The following is a 22,338-nucleotide window of genomic DNA, read 5'->3' on the forward strand; positions in this document are numbered from 1 at the left end:
CTTCAAGGAAAGTCTCTATAATTGTTCTCAGTGTTGTGATATTTATGGTTACCATCTAAGGGTTTGCTAGCTCAAAGTCAATGTTTTCTTACAGGTATTTTATAAATATACCAAGGATACCAGCCAGCCCCACAATGTAGCCTCAAGAACTACTTAGAAAGGTAGCTGTGTAACACTACTCCCTGTTTTTGAATCTTAAAATTTTCTCCTTGTTTAGGACAAAATATTTCCGGCTTGTGACTCAATATATAATATTCATTCTAGTAAATCTTTCACTAAAGCATCACTTTTATCCTAACTTTTAGGAAGGAAATCTGTCCTGGATATGACAAAAAGGCTGCAAAAAGGAAAAGGAGCCAGATGGTAACCACCTAAGTCCAGTAACCACATGATCTTGAGACTTTTTATGCTGAAATATAACCCCACTCACTTATGCACTCTAAAATGTTGTGTAATCATGACTTAGTGCCACCACTAAATGAATATGGAATGTGTTACATTTAATGTGCTCTGAGGGTACTGCTGTGTATTTTATTATATAATCATAAACCCATTGATATACCTGAATAAACCACATCCACCTCTAAAGCATCATTTCTCTCCATATCCACTTAAAACTGCAAATGGCTTAATCTAGTGTCTCAATACACTTAAGACTTAAAAGGAGACTAAAGATGAACAAGGTGAACATTTTGATAGCACTTTCTACAAAAAATGCTTTATTTAAAAATATGATCTTTTTAAAAAGGAGACAACTTTTATATACACTTACTTTAGAAACAGTCAAAAACACAACAAAATAAATTCAGATTTAGAAATGATGATTTATAACATACAATACTGGTGTGCTGAACAAGACAGTTTAAATGTATGATTCTTTTTGTCCCTTCACATTTCAATAATTCACATTTGTTAAAACTAGTGGCTGGGACTAAAGAAAAGGTCATATCTGAATCCTTTCCCCTTCAGAAATCTGTCACCCTTCTGGGCAGTTACAGAAATGGCAGCAGCTAGGCAGTGTTTGTATTTCTTTGGGTGCCTGCCTCTGTGTCAAAAAATGTCTCTCTGCTTTTATTAATTTTTCTATGAAATTTATTTTTTTGTGGCTATAGGGCCTGGTCATATGTCCCAGGCCTTTTAAAATCTAAATTTCTAAAAATGGACACTCCGTAAGGGCAAGGAGCATACACTGCTATGACCTAACTGGACTCAGAGTTTAATGCTCTTAGGTTATCAGCAAGAGACATGATTTTGATCTTCCAGTTAGCACTCCGAAGAGCTATCAACCAATCTTTTTCAGCATGGTAGTGAAATATTTCAAACCATATTCAAACATCTAATATAGACTTATAATAAAACAGGAAAAATGGCTTGCCAAATTAAAGTGCTATGAGCTACTACATTCAAGAGGTTATCTTGATTTTCTTTTATTTTTTGAGATGGAGTCTCACTCTGTCGCCTAGGCTGGAGTGCAGAGGCATGATCTCAGCTCACTGCAACCTCTGCTCCTGGGTTCAAGCAATTCTCCCTGCCTCTCAGCCTTCTGAGTAGCTGGGACTACAGGTGCCCGCCACCAAGCCTGACTAATTTTTGTATTTTTAGTAGAGATGGGGTTTTCCTATGTTGGCCAGGCTGGTCTAGAACTCTTGACCTCAGGTGATTCACCTGCCTCAGCCTCCCAAAGTGCTGGGATTACAGGCGTGTGCAACTGCGCCTGGCCTATCTTGATTTTATAATCTGATGTTTTAAAAACTATTTTCCACCATGGTCGCCGCTTCTCAAACTGGGGAACTCTAGCCATCTTCCGGGAGTGTCACTTTTTTTTTTCCCAGACATAGACGTTTAAAAAATTTTTTAATCTTAAAAAGTCCTGTTGTATATATTCACAGGTAAAATAGGAATAATTTTAAAGATAAAACACATGACTTCAAAGAAATTACAAGTTGACATCTTGGACTCTACCCATCATACTTTATCTCCTCTGAGGAGGATTTCAGTAATTACAGCTGTGAAGCAATGACCTAGGAGATCTTGATTTCTCAACGTGTAGCCAGGTCTTTACTGACAGTGAATGTAAATAAAATTCAAAGTCTTGGTGCATCCTCCTGAGTTCCATCTTCAGATATAATGTAATTCTCTGATTAAATATATACAGTCCTGTCTATACTGATCAGGAATTAAGTCAACGAAAGAACTCTGGACTGATTTTTATTTTTCATTGTTTATAATTAGAGGAATGCTGCAGTTAAGAAGATTACTGCTTTACAACTAAAAATACACAACATGTGTCATCAAAGGGAGTGGAACTCATGAAGCCGAAAGATTAGAACTTGACCCAGTGAAAATAATGGGGACAGTAACTGGGTGGTTTTTTCCTTCTTCCAAATTTACATTAAATTATATCATCCCTATTCTTTACTGCCCTTTTGGCTGAAGAGGTAAATACATGGTATTTTTCTGAATAATTAATTACATTACCTCCTCTAGAATCCCAAATCCACTAGGGATTCTTTCTTGACTCCAAAAGGATGCTTTCGGTATGTCATGGGTATAAACTCAAACTGCTTGCCAATTGTAACTACTTGTCAAATAGAAAGTCAATAGCCATTTTCTGTATAAATAACATTTATAAAGAACAAAATTAAGTTGCAAATGAAATTATGTCAAATTTACAGTTTCTTTTTTTAAACAATGGGTCAATGTCATCAACATTATCTGTAAATCAAGTTACCATCTGATACATTTAATAATTAAATACAGTTAAATATGACAATGGATCAAAAATGATCCTAGCTAGTTTAAGGATTAATCTAATTAATCCCACAATTTAATGAGACCATCCCAACCACATGTTATGACCTTAGAAGTTTCATGAGGATGCCACACTGCACCTATACACACTTTATCATGAGCTTTAAATCGACTGTAGAGTTTTGTGGTCTTCCAGTCCCAAATGTTTAATTTTCCATTTCCATCTCCTGAAATCACATAACTATAATGGGAAGAAAAATAAATTCAAATTATTCAAATACCTTAACCTGGTAAGGTGAATGAAGAATAGGGGAAGATACTGTCTTTTCACATTAACATTAAAAAAACATCCAATGCAAATATACAATACTCAGAATAACAGGTAGAACATGAAGCAGTCTACAATTTGAAATTCTATTTTAAAAAACCTCCCAACCAATCTAAGAGTAGAAAATTATTTTTAACTGGGAAGACTGGGAGTCCCGGGGCCACAGTGAATGAGGTTACACAATCAGTCTCTAGATAGTCAGAAACAGAGATTGGAGAACCAATTCCACATATAGCTAGGGAACCTTTTAGATCGATTCCATCATAGTAGCTCTACCACTTTCATAATTACTTTTTGGCTTTAATATCTTTTGAATACATCTAGAACTGAATCAGAGGTAGGCCCAATTACTAAGCTAAACATACAAAGTTACTGGGATTTCTAAATTACTTCTACCTATACATTTTAACTAAGAATCATGCTGTAGGCTTCACAAATCCAGTGTGACCTAGAGATATTCAAAAGCTGGATTAGAGGTTTCAGCACAGACAAGCTGTAGTGAAGCTGTAACTGCAACACTGTAATACACAATTAATTCTTCTGGTGTTCATTCAGTCATAGCAATACAGTGATTATAGCACTTCTAGTCTTGCTTAGAAAAGCAGAGAGAAAATAAGGCTTTGGTTATATTGACAGGGATTTAGGTGACTAAAGGGCATAAGCCTAAGTAATAGAAGGGAATATACTAAAGCAAGAACCTAAAAAAAGCAAAATGTAATTTTCCTAATTTGTTCTCACCTTTATAGCCAGCATTTTGAAAATGTTAACAGATTATCGAGTTTTCATAAAAATATATTATGTGAGAGTGATGTGTAAAGTGTTATTTGTACAACAACAGTTTATATCATATTTGAATACTAGAACAGATTAGAAGTCTTAAACTTACCTCATGTCTGGTGAAAAGTCCACCTGACAAGCATAGCCTGCTACCATATGGCCCTTAAAAATTTTTTTCTTATTTAATCTAAATCTGTTCTGTGCTCCAAAAATTAAGATTTGGTTGTCCATTGATTGGCATGCTAGCCATTTTCCTGTAAATTCAATAAATGAGGTATTTTAGAGAAAGACTAAAACATTTTTAAAAACTTTTTATTTTAAATATGTTCACTGTGATTAATGTAACTTTTGCTCCCAAATACTTTATAACACTAAAAAATAAATTTACTATACCACCTGTAAAGTGTTACAAATATGTCACTGGCAAGAGGTATTAATATATAAACTAAAGGCTTTTGCATATACAATCCTATATCATTGAGCACTCTCATATAAAAGCTTTTTTTTTTTTAAAAGAATAAGGAAATATAGAAATTCCAAGTTTCATGTTAAAGAAATAAGCTAAAAGTTATGAAATGAAATGAATTTATAGTAAGTTAGACAACAGAACTATGGGAAATAGGAGAAAGAGACTTATCTGTGGTAATTATGGAATAAAGAAAGATTAACTGGTGAGAAAGCCTAGGGTTATAAAATAAAACTATACAAAAAAAGAGGTAATTTAAAAAAATTATAGTAACTTTTTTAACAGCCACAATGCTTTTCTCTACTTAGGATTCATCAAAGCCCCCAGAGCCTAAACTGCAGTGTCTATAGTCATGCGCCACTTAACAATCTTTCAGTCAATGATGGACCACACATATGACAGTGGTCTCATAAGATTATAGAGCCAAATTTTTACTGTATCTTTTCTATATTTAGATATGTTTCGATACACAAATGCTTACCACTGACTACATTATTCAGAACAGCAACATGCCATACAGGGGTAGAGCCTAAGAGCAACAGGCTATACCATACAGCCTGGGGTAAGTAGGCTCTACCATCTAGGTTTGTGTAAGTACTCTGTATGATGTTCATAAAATGACAAAATCACCTAATGCTGCATTTCTCACAAGTACCCTTGTTGTTAGGAATGCATGACTATACTTCCACCCTATATACAGTCATTCCTTGGTATCTGTTGGCAACTGGTTCCAGGATCTGCACTCCCTACCCAATACCAAAATCCACAGATGCTCAAGTCCCTTATATAAAATGGCATAGTCTTTGCATATAACCTACACATATCTCCTGTATATATTAAATCACCTCTCGATTACTTCTAATGCCTAATACAACATACATGCTTTGTACCTAGTTGCTATCCTGTGTTTTTTAATTTGTATTTTTAATTGTTATATTGTTATTTTTTACTGTTTGTTTTGTTGAATATTCTGGACTCGTGCTGGTTGAATCCCAGGATGTGGTGCTCATGGACACGAAGGGCCAACAGTACATGTAAACATTACTAAGTAAGGAAATAGACTCAATGCCTGAGTGGGTAAATGGCCTTGTTCAAGATGGGCACAAAATTTGTAACAGGTGGTTTAAAAATAAGCTACGTGAAATGTAGATGCACAGTGATGAAGTATATAATCTAGCAATTATCAAAAAAGGATTCACTTAGGTTGCTTTTCTTATAAAAAAGATAGAGCATTTGACAACTATTACCATTTGCTTGTGTCAGAGGCCCTGATGGAACACAAACTCTTCCTTGCCCCATTATGTGAGTTGACAGTGGCCTCGATGACAATGTCCCCCAAATATCAGAACCCCCACTTTAAGACTCTCATGTAGAGCTATAATTACATCAGTATATTGTCAGTATATCTGTAGCACAAATTATCTTGTACTGAAGACAATGGATTAAACAATATTAAATAGATTTATCTTTTTAATTTTTGCCTGAGGAAATTTTTTATAGTGAATTGCTAAAGTGTTCTCATTATAAAGAATCAGACCAAAATTTCCTATCCCCTGAAAGAGATTACAATAAAACATTATTCTTATTTTTTTTAGAGAGAAAGGTCTTGCTCTGTTGCCCAGGCTGGAGTATAGTCATGCAATCATAGTCAACCTCCTGACTCAAGCAAACTGCCCATCTCGGCCTCCCAAGTAACTAGAACTACAAACGTGCACCACCATGCCAGTTGATTTTTAAAATTTTATTTTGTAGAGACGAGGTCTCTCTATGTTGCCCAGGCTAGTCTCAGACTCTTGGGGTCAAGTGATTCTCCTGCCTTGGCCAATCATTATTAAATAATGTACTGAACGTGATTCTGTTTGGAAGGAGAATGAGAAAAGAATACTCTGGCCGGGCATAGTGGTTTAGGCCTGTAATCCCAGCACCTTGGGAGGCTGAGGAGGGAGGATAACTTGAGCCCAGGAGTTTAAGACTAGCCTGGGCAACAAAGGGAGACCCTTGTTTCTTAAAAAAAGAAAAGAAAAGAAAAGAAAAGAAAACTGATTGTTAAACAGAAATCTTCTGATGTTCAATCAATGTTAGCAGTAAATCATTTTTTTATTTTTATTTAAAAAAAGACAGAAAAGTAGGTGAGGTGACTTACATATGAAAGCCAGTAATTCTTTCTAATATTGTAAAGATTACCTTATACAAGTAATGGCACTGTGACAAACTTTCCCAAGAAGGAAGGGACCAAAGTTCTTTTGAATACAGAAATCACACCGTATCTTAAAAGCTCATTTAAAAATACAACCTACACACTAACTCACCATTTGGAGACAAAGTCACTGCAGGCATTGAGTGCATACTGGGTTCTGCTATATACTTGAAATCCACAGGGATATCCCTAAAAATTTTAAATAGGATATCGGAATAAGCAATTTTTATAAAGTACCTTCTGAAGAATTATCTCTGGAACAAAGGAATAATATGCAAATAAAAGCAAACTCTTGAAATTATGTATTTAATAAATCTTTCATGAAACTTTCTGGAAGAAGAAAAATCACAAGATGACACTGTATTGCTTATGGTGAATCTTGTACTTCATAAATGACTTCCCATGATCATTATAACAGTGACAGTGATTTTGTTTTCTATTTGATTTAAACCTGGCCTTTATGTTAAAAAATCTGTTACTAAAAGTTCTTTAATAATGTACCATGGCAACGGGTACACTAAAATCTCAGAATTCATCACGATATAATTCATCCATGTAGCCAAAACCCATTTTTAGTCCAAAAGCTGTTGAAGTAAAAATAAATAAATCAATTAAAAATGTACCATGGTAGGGCAAAGCAAGATGTCTGAGGCAAGCCTAGGGGGAAGTGTTATTTTACCAGCCAGTCAACCTTAACTCGAGTGGGTGAGAGTGTTAAAGAGCCTGCAGCAATGCAGGAGGATGACAGGCAAAGCTGTAGGGATCTGTGAGCTGGTCTAGCCCATCCAGAAATGATGATAAATTATGATAAATAAATGCTTGGTACCTGGACTATTTTCAGTTTACATGTAAAGCATTTCAAATGTGTTTGGTGAAGGAGAAAAAACATTAAAAAGAAAAAAAAAGCTCACGTGAATGATACAAAGAATGAAAGAAAAAAAAATAAAAAACTAGCCACCTAAATTTAGAACCATCAAAAGTTCTAAGTGCCTTTTCATTTTCAATATTCCCCAAGCTAAAAATCCTTTTCTGAAAGGAGTTTTGGTCTTGTTGCTTTTCATGAAACCAGAAATATTTTTTACAGAGTAATGTGTGGGAAATGTAATCTGATGAGTAACACAGATTATACAGCAGCAATTTCAATTTCAAACCCTGTTTCAAGTTCCAATACTCTGGTTAACTGTAAAACAATAATAATGTGCCTTAATATAAGGATTTTCTCTATTTATCCATCCATCCAGCAGAAGGAGCAAATGACTAGAAGAAACTTCTATCAGGGTCGTGGTCAGAGGAAAACATTTTCAGGTATAACCTGGGGAATAACATCATTTGTCAGATCTCCAACCCTTTATACCTCTATGGTACCAATGAGAACTGACATTTAGAATGACTCAAATGTATTAAAAAGATCTGCGATCGAAAAAAGGCTTGTTTCTTCCTTCCTTGTACTTATTGTTAGTGGTTAGTTATTTTACAATATGAATTAAAACATGAGAATTTTCTAAATTAACCGTATTCCAGGTTCATATTGATCAATGTGTTAACAAAAGTAAACAAAGAAATTCAAATGGATACCTTATTTCAAGGAATCTTCATACCAGGAGCTTGGAAGAAGAATTGGAACTACGCTGTGGACTTCATTATTTCTAGCAACAATGCCTGCTAGGCATAAACACAACATGGCTCGGCACAGTGGCTCACACCTGCAATCCCAGCACTTTGGGAGGCCAAGACGGGTGGACCACCTGAGGTCAGGAGTTTGAGACCAGCCTGGCCAACATGGCAAAACCCTGTCTCTACTAAAAATACAAAAATTAGCTGGGTGTGGTGGCACAGGCCTGTAATCCCAGCTACTCGGGAGGTTGAGGCAGGAAAATTGCCTGAAGCCAGGGGGCGAAGGCTGCAGTGAGCCGAGATCATGCCACTGCACTCGACACTCCAGCCTGAGCGACAGAGTGAGACTCCATCGCAAAAATAAACAAACAAACAAACAAACACAGCACTATTTTCTAATTGGATACTGTAACTCAGTATAATAAGCTAGTAATTCATATCTTGCAAATAATCTCCAGTTTAAAAATGAATTCACCAAAAAAAACACCTAATAAATGTCTATGAATTTTTAAAGCTAAAATATAAACAGTAGTGTCAACTTCCATAAAATTTTCTTTAAGAAATATTTTACCAAAATAAATACCTTCTGGAGAAAACACGTCTATGACATTTCATGCATTTGGTCAATTAAAATACCATGAGTTGGCCTGGTGCGGTGGCTCACGCCTGTAATCCCAGCACTTAGCAAGGCCGAGGTGGGCGGATCATGAGGTCAAGAGATTGAGACCATCCTGGCTAACATGGTGAAACCCTGTCTCTACTAAAAATACAAAAATTAGCTAAGCGTAGTGGCGCATGCCTGTAGTCCCAGTACTTGGGAGGCTGAGGCAGTAGAATCACTTGAACCTAGGAGGTGGAGGTTGCAGTGAGCCAAGATTGTGCCACTGCACTCCAGCGTAGGTGACAGAGTGAGACACTCCCTCAAAAAAAAAAAAAGTTGCTGAATATCTAATACAGTCTTTTATTCTCCTTTAGAACATAATACAGTTAGTTTGTATAGTTTTACTTAAGAAAGCCAAGTTTCCTTTTCTTGTATTATTATGGTACTCTAAGCAGGTACAGAGTATAAAAGTTTGGCAAACACCACTTGTCTGAAGGCCCCAGTGTTGCTAATTTTCCCAGAGAGGAGGTCAGCTATCACTTTGCGGAGGTCAGGGCGTCCCTTCCTCTCCTAAGCAAGTGGCCATCACTAGTAATTGCTCTTAGGGATGATTTATGCAGTGACGCACAGTTCCGGGGCTCCTGAGCTGGTTTTGCTTCCTACTTGTCTTTGTAGCAGGACAGACCCTCACATTTATTACTTTCTCACTAATCAAATCAAATACAAGTTATTACTACCTTCTCTCCTTACCAGTCCCCTCATTCATCTAACTATCCATCCACATGATCAAGAATTCAAGTTTTGTGAGGCCAGTAGTTTGTGACCAGCCCAGCAAACAGAGTGAGATCCTGTTTCTACAAAAAACTTAAAAATTAGCCTGGCATGGTGGCATGCACCTGTAGTCCCAGTCACTCAGGAGTCTAAGGGAGGAGGATCGCTTGAGCCCAGAGCCCAGTAGTACAAGGTTGCAGTAAGCTATGACTGCACCACTACATCTAGCCTAGGCAACAGAGTGAGATCCTGTCTCTTAAAACACAAAAAACAAGCTTTGGAATCAGTTTGATCAGAGTGTGAACTCTGGCCCTTTCATGTCCTATATAACCTTGGGCAAATTACTTAAACTATATTAACTTCCTTATACATAAAATGGGAATAACAAATGTACCTATCTTATAAGACTGCTTTGCACACTAAATCAGATGGTTCAGGTGAAATGCTTAGCATAGTGACTGGCATATAGAAAGAGCTCAATCAGTGTAACATCATTGATAATTATACCAATAATGACTTCTTTAGAGATTCAGCACATATTGTGTGCCAGGCACTGTGTTGGGAACAGACAGTAAGCATGACTCATACTGTTCTTTCTCTCATGGTTAAGAACTTGTCAGGAAAGAGAACAAATAAACAAGCACTTGAAGTATGCTAAAAGCTGTGGAAAGCCAATGACAGTGTGGGATGATACAGAGGAGGCACCTAATCTTATCTGAGGACTGGTCAGAAAGGCTCTCATAGTAACGGTTAAACTGAAATCTGTTTTTTGTTGTTGGGTTTTTTTTGTTTTTGAGACGGAGTCCCGCTCTGTTGCCCAGGCTGGAGTGCAATGGTGCAATCTCAGCTCACTGTAACCTCCACCTCCCAGGTTTAAGCGATTCTCCTGCCTCAGCCTCCCAAGTACCTGGGACCACAGGTGCACACCACCACATCTAGAGATGGGGTTTTACCATGTTGGCCAGGCTGGTCTTGAACTCCTGACTTCGTGATCTAACCACCTTGGCCTCCCAAAGTGCTAGGATTATAGGTGTGAGCCACCGTGCCCAGCCTGCAATCTGTTTTTTTAAAATTACATATTTATTTATAATTTTTAATTTTTTTATTCAGATGGGGTCTTGCTCTGTCACCCAAGCTAGAGTGCAGTGGCACAAGCATAGACCACGGCAGCCTCGACCTCCCAGGCACAAGCAATCCTCCTGCCTCAGCCTCCCGAGTAGCTGGGACTACAGGCCTGTGCCACCACACTAGCTAATTTTTTTATTTCTTGTAGAGACGGGGTTCAAGAACCCAGGCTGGTTTCGAACTCCTGGGTTCAAGCGATCCACTCAAATCAGCCTCCCAAAGTGCTGGAATTATAGGTATGAGCCATTGTGCCCAGCCAAGTTAAAGTAAAACCTAAAGAATGACGTCATTTGTAACAAAACAGTATCATGACTTTTTAGGAGTGTTTCCTAAGATCTGAGAGGAAATGAAAAAAAAAAAAGAAACATACTAACATTACCATTAGTTTAACAAAAATTCTTTGCTGACCAATGTTTTACTTTAGAACACCCACATACACATATCCTTAAGCCCTGTAATTGCTCGATTATTTAAATATTTACCAACTTCTTTTATACCACTCTACATTTAAACTTGAAAATATCTGAAACATCAGAAAGTTTGAGTATGATCAAACTGTTAAAGTACATAAAACAAAACAGAACATGTATATGTATGTTTATTCTCCAGAGTCTGTGCAAATGATTTAAGGTGGTTCATATAAAACTTGGGGTCCATATTAGATACTCTGTAAAAAAACATTTCTGAAGTAAGAAAGATCTTAGCTGTAAGGTAGTCTCTAACATGGGCTATATGTTAAGACTACTCTCCACTACTTGGGGATAATCTGAAGGGGTGCAGTGGTGGTGGTGGTGAGTGTGGGAGAAACTACAATTAAATTACATTAAATGTTCAGTCACCCAGATTGTCCTGACAATGGTTAGGGACCTGCTCAGGTCCCCAAAGGGACTTAGGTATAAAGAGGAAACCACTGGCTGTGGTTCAAGGCTTTCCACTTGTTGAAGCAGAAAAACTTGTGGGGGATGGAAAGATACACTTTTTAGTCCTTGCTAGGAGGACTCATGGCTGAGCTGTGCTTCATAACTGACTGGTTTCCATTCAGTCATTCATTTTAACAAAAAGGTTAGTAAGCATTTTTTTGCAACTAAATTATAGAACACACAATGATATGTAATGAAACTAGTATATTGCTTAACTTTAGAAAAATATTTTTTTCCCTAGGAAAGTACAATTAACCAATATATGACTATATTCTATAAGTAAAACATTTGTACCAGAGTGATGATATGGGGTTACATGGTTTGGTTCTGTGTCCCCTCCCAAATCTCATCTTGAATTGTACTTCCATAATTCCCATGTATTGTGGGCGCGACCCTGTGGGAGATAATTGACTCATGGGGATGGTTTCTCCCATACTGTTCTCGCATGGTAGCGAATCAGTCACACAAGATCTGATGGTTTTATGAAGCGAAACCCCTTTCACTTGGCTCTTATTCCCTCTCTTGCTGCCACCATGTAAGAAGTGCCTTTCTGGCCAGGCGTGGTGGGTCACGCCTGTAATTCCAGCACTTTGGGAGGCCAAGGTGTGCGGATCACAAGGTCAGGAGATCAAGACCATGCTGGCTAACACAGTGAAACCCCGTCTCTACTAAAAATACAAAAAATGAGCTGGGTGTGGTGGCAGGCACCTGTAGTCCCAGCTACTCGGGAGGCTGAGGCAGGAGAATGGCATGAACCCGGAAGGCAGAGCCTGCAGTGAGCCGAGATCACGCTGGTGCACTCCAGCCTGTGCGACAGAGCGAGACTCCATCTCAAAAAAAAAAAAAAAAAAAAAAGGGCCTTTCTCCTTCATCAATGGTTGTGGGGCCTCCCTAGCCATGTGGGACTTAAGTTCATTAAACCTTTCTTTTATAAATTGCCCAGTCTCACGCATGTCTTTATCAGTAGTGTGAAAACAGACTAATACATGGGGCATCTTTCAGTACTGAATAATCATAAAAAGTGGACATTTAAAAAAATTAAGATATACGCCACTACTTTCTTTGGGTGGTTCTAGGGCCACGATCTTATGCTCAATCCCCCTCCTCCTTGCCAGTTATTTTACAGAGATGAATAAGGAACCTAATAAAGAATGTAAGACAGCAAAATACAAATCCAGCATCACTACAAGAAAAACAACTCAAGATACACATCCTTTGAAAAGACTATCCAAAGATTATAAATGGTAGCATGTTTAGATTTTAATCTCCACATTGTCAGTATTTACATAGTTAAAAGTTTGATTGGCAAGCCAGGATCACAGTTGCAAAAAATATTCAATGGTTCCATATTATCAGGCTTCATCTTCGTCGATATCATTTTTAACTGCTTGCTTTATATAAATCAGATTTTGTACTGATGGAAACTCACCATTCCCAAACTCTTAGGCTTTTATCATCAGATGTGCTCACAAATCTCCTATTCTCATCCACAAAAACGATGGTGTTGACAGCTCCCAAATGCCGATCATATTCCTGCACAATTTCTCCACTTCGGATGTCCCACTGTATATTAGGCAAGAAAAAAGGTAAAGACAGAAGTCGAGTGGATTTATGAAAGACCATAATTCTGGAAAGTGGAGAAAGAGAAGATCTTCAACATGATGTTTTTATAAATGTAAATTTTTCTAAGAATGGTGCATCAGCCGTCCCTAAAAGTAGCAAACATTAAATGAGTAATATTAGCTTATTAACTTATTCCATCCCCTTATACAACATAAAGCTTAGGAGTCTTAACAAAATACTGTGAAAAACTTACTTGCACAATCTTCTTATCAGACATCCCAGCCACAAAGAGATTTTGCTTATCTTCATCAGGATTGAATTTGACACAATAAGGTACTTTTCGGTTTGTAAATCTTGATATACACTGTCCTAAAACCAAAGACTCAAATTAAATAGGTAAAATAAATTTGACCACTTAAAGATGACTGTGAGATTAACATCTAGAGGTCACCAGCTTAATAAATTTTGAAGAAGGGCTGCCTGCTTGCTCTTTACTGTAAACTACATTTGTTCTTTTTCACAGATTTTTAATGATTAAAAATAATTTTTTCAAAAGTAAATCTGCACTACCAATTGTAGAATAAATAAATTATAACTTCATTCATATAATGAAATAGTGCAAGCAATAAAAAAGATCAAACTATTGGTATAAGCCATGAGGGACTCTCAGACATTATGCTGGAGCTAGAAACAAAAGAGAAAAAATGGTATGATTTCATATATAAGAAGTTTAAGAAGAGGAAAAATGAATCTGTGATGACAGAAGTGGTTACCATGGTTACTGGGAGTGGGCACAGACTGGAAAAGGGCATAAGAAACCTTTACTGAGTGCTGGAAATATTCTATATCTTGATCTTGGTGGTAGACAACTGCATAGGTATGTTTACAAAAAAAAAAAATCACTGAATATTTAGGCACTTCATACATTTTACTGTATGTATATTTTATCTTGATTTTTAAAAGAACCTGCAAAATGGTAGTCTCTCAGCCTTGGCCACACGGTACAATCATCTAGTCTATACACTGTACCAATTACGTAAATACCTCTGAAGGTGGGACTCAGGCATCAGTAACATTAAAGCTCTTCGGATGATTATAATATGTGGCCAGAACTGAGAACCACTGCTAAAGTGCTGAAGAACATGGGCTTTGGCATCAGAGAGAGCTTCATTTGAAACCAAGTCTGCCACTTACTAGCTGTGTGACCCTGAAAAAGTTAGCTCTTTAAGCCTCAGTTTCCGTATCTATAATCTAATAATAGTACTTACCTCATAGGGATAAATTAAGATTGAAGGAGATACTGAATATCAATGCTTAGCAATTATGCCTATTAGATGACGTTTAATAAATATTAACTATTATCATTACCCTTCAAATACAGTAAGGGTAATGATAATAAGACAATAAGATAATAAGATGATTTTTCTAATTACATAAAATTATACTAGCCACAACACATTAATGTGAATCAATTAATAAGCAGCAATTAGTATGGCTGTGAATATATAAAACCAACTGGCCTGTGAAAGTTTAGACCTACATTTTAATCAATTTGTGCAAACACATTTAATTTTGTTCATTAGACATTTATTGCACTTCTGTTATATGCAATGCACAGTGCGAGATGATGTAGGGGAACAGAAAGATCAATTAGATGGCCTATACAAGATTTTGACTTTGCTTATCTCTCAATATGTTTGCTTGATAAACTCTATCTGGTGGAAACAAGTTTCACAGTAAAAGAGTTACTTATGCTCAGTTTCAACTCTACAAATGTATTCTGTGATATTTGCTGACAGTGAATGGTAAGAGAATCAGCAGTTATAGAAGGTGCCATTTGGCCACAGAAGACTACTCACACCATTTCATATATAAACGATAACTTGTAAGATGAATATGTATTAGCATAAGTGAACTCTTACCTGTCTCAGTGTCCCAGAGCTTAAGATACCTGTCATAGGCTGCGCTGAGGAACTGTGTTCCTGCAGTATTGAAGCAAATATCCCTAACAGCCTTACTGTGACCTAAAGGTGGAGTCAACAGAAACAGCAATGAGGTGAAGCATCATATCTTCTCTTAAAACATAAACACCATAAAGAGACACAGCACTAAGCAGTGGTTCTCAGCTGTGAGTCAAGATCACTGGAATGCCACTGCCTGATTTACTGACTTAGAATATGTTATGTGTGGGCTTCAGAATGTGGGCGTTTTTTTTCCTCTTGAAGAAGCTCCTCAGGTGATTCTGATGCATAACATCTTGGTTAAGAACCAAGAGAAAAGGTTTAACTTTTCTTTTAAGTCTGTCATAGCAATTTCTTAATATGCAGTACATACAAGTGACGACTAGCTAGCCAAGAATTTATGAATGTAAAAGACCAATTATTGCCAGTGAAAGAAATGGCTGCTGGAATTTTGGAGGTTCACTCTCAGACTGTTCACCAGGCTGCAAGTGAAAACAAAGTGACCTAAACCTAAAGCTCAGGAAACTGTAGCCCTTGTTCAATAATTGCATATTTCTGTGATCATATTACCAAATTTCATAGAAACTGATTCAGAATGTAGGAGACTTTCCAAAAACTATTATTAGCTTGCACTGGTTTTTTATTTTTGAGACAGGGTCTCACTCTGTTGCCCCGCCTGGAGTGCAGTGGCTAGATCTCAGCTAACTGTAAACTCAACCTCTCTGGCTCAAGCGATCCACCCACCTCAACTTCTCGAGTAGCTGGAATTACAGGTGCGCATCACCACGCCTGGCTAATTTCTGTATTTCCTGTAGAGACAGGGTTTTGCCACGTTGCCCAGGCTAGCTTCTATTGTTTTAAGATGATGTTTTGACAATACACTAATTTTAAGGTGCTGATTACACTTTACTTAAAAATGAATATTGCCAGACCACTCAACTCTTAAAAGTTACAGGGAAAAATAAAATGTGGCTAAACAAAAGCAAAAATGTTCCACCCCACCATGACCAAGACACATACAATTGTGCAAAATGAGCACGGCACAAATTGTTAACCACATGCAGCAGCTCTAAACCATCACCTCCAGTGAACTCGCATCAGGAGGTATGTGTCATGGCAATTAGCCATCCTTTTCTACAGCTGGAGTCCCAGTCAGAGCTGCTATCATCTCCCTCAGGAGGAAAATTTCAGTTTTCCACAGAAAAATGGTCTGTCAGTACAGGGGAGACAAATGCAGACCAAATCCACTCTATCTGACGGAGACATTTTGTTCCCCTGTACGCAGCTAAGAGCCCTCCGCAAGTCTTCCTTTAGGCTGCGGTGTCATCTTAGGCAGAATTAATTTGTACAGGGAGGCCCTAAAATCATAAAGCACTGCCGAACAGACTCCCACTTTAATCTAAAAACAGAGCCACTAAGAGTCACACCGTTTCAATGTGGTACAGTTAAATCTGGAAAGAGTAACTAGCCTTCACATGAAATTTGACAAAGACAATAAACCTTTCTCTACCAAAAAGGCTAGCTTGTCACAAAGCTGTCCTCCCTTTGGCCTTCTTTCTTTCTTCAAGGAGTTCTCTCAATCTCATCCTTTTTTTATGCTTTAGCTGCCAATTCTCAGTCTCTCTTCAAAGCTCAACATTTGGCTATTTAATTGCTTACTAGACATTTTCACCTCAATATCCCAAAGGCAGCTCAAATTTGGTGTATCTAAAACCTCACCATCATCTTATGTTCCTTCGTGGTGAATGGCACATCATTCATCCAGTCTTATGGGAGTCACCCTAGATTCCTGTCTCACTGTGATCATTCACATGCCATGACTAAATCTCACTGACTTTAACTCTAATATGTCTTCTCTCTCTGCTGCTTTGGTTCAGACTCTCATCATCTCTAAACCAGACCTATGAAATAACTGTGTAATTCATTTCCCTTCCTCCAGGCTTGCCCTACCAAATCATCCTGCGTATTGCCATTTGATCTTCGTAAACTTCAAATCATGTTGCTTTCCGGAAAGAGCTCTTTAATGGTTCCCCAATGCCCTCACAACAGAGGCTAAACTCTTTATTAATGGCACAGGAGGTCTTCCACGCTCTGGTCCCTCTCTTGCTACTTTTCTCTGCTTTTCATTCTCACCATCCCCCATACTCTGACAATCCTGAAATGTATGTGGATCCCCTCAGCAGCACACTGCCTCACACTACTTTTGTTTTGCATCTGCTGCTCTTGCTTCCTAGTTCTCTTTCTTTGTCTAACTGGGGACACTGACTCCTCCTTCCAGATTCAGCTCAAGTCTATGAAGACTTCACTTCCTATCAGTGTAGTAAAATTACTGTCAATGATGTTATCTTACTTTAAAAATTCTTCCCAGATTTATGTTGGAGAGAAAAGAAGCATTACCAATAAATGTTCTCAGACAGCGCCGGTCTCCATAAACCTCCCATAGCTGGGGGAGAAAAAAAACAACACATAGAAATATTACATTTAATAAAGGTCTTTCAATCACACCAGCCCTATGCTGGTTACGTGTGTGCATATCTGTGTGTGTAAACACACAGCTTCAATCATTAAATATTAAACACTGAATATCATTAAATATTGCTTGGTGCTGCCAGTTTGTGTTATATTATTTGGAACACACACACACACACACACACACACACACACACACACAGTCACACACACTCAAAACTAAAGAGTTTTAAAGATGTTTACATCAAAATATCAAGAAACTTAACTATAGATGGAGTTAATTCAAGTGAGTTTTCATTTTCATATTGCTCTTTTCTGTTTCATACATTTTCTAGGACGAAAAGTTTCTACTTTTGTAGCACTACAAACGACTTTTAAAGGAATTAAGTATTATTAAAACCGCCATGTATACCAACTTTTAAAGGAATTGTGTTATTAAAACCGCCACGTATATATTTGATACTGAAAGGCTTTTTTGTTTAGTTTTCTGAGGTAACAAGTATTACAGAAGCTATAAGAAAATGATGATCTAGACTAAAATAAAAGGTTCATAATTCTCAGCACATCTAAGGTAGATTAATACAATAGCTTCAAGGCTAGCTTTATTCTTGACTGCCTTGAATCCAATCCTCAACAATGTTACTAGTACTCTAAAATAGAAAGCATTTCCTTGCCACCAGTGCCAATATGACACAGTCTCAGTTACTGTAGCATACTAGGAAAGGACCTCTGAGACCTGGTTTCTTGCCCACGACTGCAATCATTCCTTGTCTCTTAGATGTTACGCTCCAGCAAGCACAAAACTGTTATTTTCAGCACACACTATGCTGATTCATTCTCTTCACTCTTTTCAAGCAAACTCTACTCCTGTTTCCTTATCCTTTACTTATTTAACCTTCTTACTAAGGTATGCTTCCTCTTTGAAACCAGCATATCTTGTGCTTACCTCTATAATGATCATTTATATCATAATAAAATGATCATCCTAAGGGGAGGGACAGTGCCTTTATAAGCTTTTACTTTCAGTCCCTTCCACATAATAGAATGTTTATAGAAGTCAACTAAATTGAATTCTATGCTTTTTTGGTTGGTCAAAGAAAAGACCAACATCTCAATTAACATGGCTTGTACCAAGTAAAAGTAAAATGGGGGTTTTTACTCCCAAATGTTGGCCTGTCATTTTAAGCTATTAGAGACAAATGCCTAAATGGTTACTCTTATCAAAAGAAGTGGCCTTTTTCATTGTTAATATCCATGAATTATTTACAAATGATAAAATTTTAATGACTCAACTTTTGAAGCCCCAAGAGCTCTATAGCGTTGGTATTTATTGAACCATCATAATGGTCCAGACAAAGAGAAGACACAAAACCGGTAAGAACTATCCTTTCAGATTTAAAAATTTTTTCAAGACATTCTGCATATTCAGGTTGAGATGCATTGGCAACCGAGTTTTTTCTACCACACATTCTACAACTGAACAGAAGCTAAAGATGGAGCTTCCCAAGACTAGAAAAGGTGAAAGAAGGGGCTGGGAGCAGTCCTGTTACTTGGTATCTACTAGTATTTAGAAGAAAATGGATGAATTACATTTTCTACTTTCTAAAAATTGGATTTCTATCATATGTCCTCTCTATTTCATAAGGTTTGGAGAAACAAATAAACTACTACATGTACAAAATCTCTATAATGATTAGTGATTAAATATTTATATGTCCAAAGCCAACATGATTGGATTACATTCTCATCAGTTTTCTAGGCTTAAAAAGCGGCCTAGCCACTGCAGGTGCCTGTAGTTCCAGCTATTTGGGAGGCTGAGGCAGGAGAATGGCGTGAACCCAGTAGGTGGAGCTTGCAGTGAATTAAGATCATGCCACTGCACTCCAGCCTGGGCGACACAGCAAGACTCCATCTTAAAAAAAAAAAGGCGGGGGGAGCCTAGCTAATTGGACCACAGAGCCATATGGAATTTATGTTTGGAAGTAGTTCATAAATTGCTGCATTTACAGGATCTAAGAGAAAATAATTAGCTTCTAATTGCCTAACAAACCCAAATTTTTTTATAATTAACCAAACAGATTTAAACAAAGAACTAGCTTTGCAGCACTCCTACTCTGTTACTGAAAACTCACCTTAATTTTACAGTCCATGGAACAAGACAGCAATAAATGGCCAGAGAGAGGAAACAATCTGACTGCACTGACGCCCTATAAAAAGGTATTACAGTTATCAACCAGAAGCATTCAAAAGATCAGCTCAAATGAAGCATCAAGAAAAGACAGTATATATTAAGCAGCCTAATTTGCTATTTTTCATTCCAAAAATCACACCCCAGAATAACTTTCATTAGCATTCCAAGAGCAGACCTTATTGACACCAAGCTTTTGAAGATTTTTTTTTCTAACCTTTAATATTGCGTTCCTCACCCAATGGAATCCTGAGTCAATCAAATTGCTACTGCCCCCACTTCTCTTCCTTTTTTTACTTAGTCCCTTTGCTCTTTGCAAAGAGTTGGAAATTACAAGTTGGAATGGTGCATATGACAAAGAATATCAACATCAAAAATTTTCAGGTACCTTATCTCTGCATTAGTTTAAAAATTACCATAGTTTATAAACCAGGGCGCATCTAATCTCTGAAGTGTGATAACCACAGAGCTAAAGCAAAATTACTGAAACTAAGCAGGAGACTTGGTGCTAGTACCAGCCCATTACTCACTGATTTGGTGCCCAAAAGGAAGAAGATTGTAGCAGGAGCTTGTGGGGAAAGGCCTGGCTACAAGGATGCAGGACACTAAATCATGAACGCTATATCATGGCCAATTCAGATGGCTTGAAGACTGATTAGTCACCTGTGATGGATGTGTGGGCACCTCCAAAGCCTAACCCAGAATTATATTCAATTTGACTTCCCTGCACCTTTACCATAAACACTAAATGTTCTACATCAACAGCTAAAACTGTATGTTGGCTTCATTATAATAGCATCACAGCAAACAGAAACAACCAACTTGCTTACCTTCGTGTGTCCAGACCACACATGAATTTGTTTTTTGGGAAGATAACACTTCTCAGGTGGCATAGTTGACCGTAGATTAACACCAACATCCTGAGGTATGTGAAGATAGGACCTGCCTTGATAGTCATACATTTCTTTAACTGAAACAAAAAGGCAAAGAAAATCAATAAACAAATACAACTCATAGTCATGAAACCTATATTTTTAAAATCACATTTTTTTCACAGGGATATCTTCCATATTAAGGTTCAGGTAATAACACTCCAATGATGTAAAGATCAAGAGTCAGCTAAGATATAAGTGCTTAAAATAACTGCTATCATTTACAACTAGAGGTAGTATTTCGAAATTCCTAAATACCCAGAGATTATAGAACTTTAGATAAGATCTATACTTCTTTTCATCACTTACACATCTTAGTAATCTATAAAGACTTCACTGTGGCATAATTAGAGCAAGGGAAGATAATACTTGGGCCTTGTGAGTCACTGGTAAAGAAGCAGAAGTAAAACAGGTTAAGAAGGAAGTTAAAACAAAACAAAATATATCAACTATCCTTTTCCCCTGCTTTCCTCTTTTATGCCCTTCCAGTTCCCTTTCATTTATCTTTTCCTGCTTTCATCACAAATTTTACAATAAGGTCACCTGTGAGAATTAAATGACATACTGTATATAAAGCAATTAGCAACATGCCTGGCACAGAGTAAGTACTCAATAAATGTTATTATATTATTGTTATTATAGTTTTGAGCACCATAGTACTGAATAGACTCCTTGGAGATAAAACTGAAGCTTGAAGAATGAAATATGGCTTCATCAAACCTAAATATCTGATGTAATATAACATTAGAATAAGCAACACTGTAAGCACTAAGTTATTCTTTACAGTTTTAGATAATCACTATGTAAGTTCCTAAAATATAACTAATTATTAACTAACAGGTACATTCTAGAATACTTATGATTTATTTTGGTGAATATGCATTTCCTTCTACAAGTCAAAATAAGTATGAGAGCCTTAATCTCCATCTTTTCACATGAAAATCCAAGTTTATTCTGAGTATAGCTGAATAACGGTTATGAACTGTGTGGATACCTGAGTATTTGGCTTCATTAAAAACAGTTAAAATGACTGGGGCACTATTAATACACCAAAAGAGTCAACTTTATCTTACGAAAGAATAGACTGTGGACTATTCAAGTTTCTTCTTTATCTACCATTTAATAAAATTCATTAACACTTGGAAAAAAATTATCTGTGGCTATGATTAATCATGCTATTTTTTCTCCTTTATCAGTGTACAGAAGTCTGCTGTAATTTCCTTGGGATACAAATTGTCTAACATAATTATACTCAACATAATGATTTTATGACAGCTGATAGTAAGGGTAATGATACTGTATGAACAGCTAACAGAGTAAATATGAAGGTTTTTCATAAAAATGAAGATGTATAAAAATATGTTACCATGTAAGATTGTCTTCTCCTCCCCAGGTTTCTCTTCTTCCTGCTTTCCTTTTTTCTGCCTCTTTGCTGTGATTTCATCCAATTCTTTTTGTTCTTCCTAAGAAAATTAAGGAGTGAAATTTAAAGTGAATGTTCTAGAACCTCATTATACCTAAAGTTGGTGCTATAAATTATTTATAATGAGGTCTACATATCTGGTCCAAGTATGTTCCCAGGATAACAAGCTCAACACTTTTTTTTTTTTTTTTCTGAGACTGGCTCATGAAGACAGTGAGATTAGGAGGTGAGGAAGGGAATGGCAGAGCATTT

The 22,338-nt window shown here is 37.0% G+C and overlaps 1 protein-coding gene across 1 annotated transcript in view; it reads right to left on the reverse strand.

The window, feature by feature from the left end:
• Positions 1-696: 696 nt before the first annotated feature.
• Positions 697-22,338, reverse strand: part of LOC116275382 (pre-mRNA-processing factor 17) — a 49,871-nt gene continuing 28,229 nt past the window's right edge. Inside the window, exons 6-15 of the mRNA XM_031667517.1 lie at positions 22,030-22,126; positions 20,562-20,701; positions 19,676-19,750; positions 17,472-17,517; positions 15,036-15,137; positions 13,367-13,482; positions 12,980-13,113; positions 6,632-6,708; positions 3,966-4,110; positions 697-2,992 (exon numbers count right to left, since the gene is read on the reverse strand). Of these exons, the coding sequence (XP_031523377.1) occupies positions 2,815-2,992; positions 3,966-4,110; positions 6,632-6,708; positions 12,980-13,113; positions 13,367-13,482; positions 15,036-15,137; positions 17,472-17,517; positions 19,676-19,750; positions 20,562-20,701; positions 22,030-22,126 (1,110 nt within the window). The 3' untranslated portion in view covers positions 697-2,814. The remainder of the gene's footprint in view (positions 2,993-3,965; positions 4,111-6,631; positions 6,709-12,979; positions 13,114-13,366; positions 13,483-15,035; positions 15,138-17,471; positions 17,518-19,675; positions 19,751-20,561; positions 20,702-22,029; positions 22,127-22,338) is intronic.

Source organism: Papio anubis, chromosome 6 (genome assembly GCF_008728515.1).
Source record: "Papio anubis isolate 15944 chromosome 6, Panubis1.0, whole genome shotgun sequence".
NCBI lineage: Eukaryota > Metazoa > Chordata > Mammalia > Primates > Cercopithecidae > Papio > Papio anubis.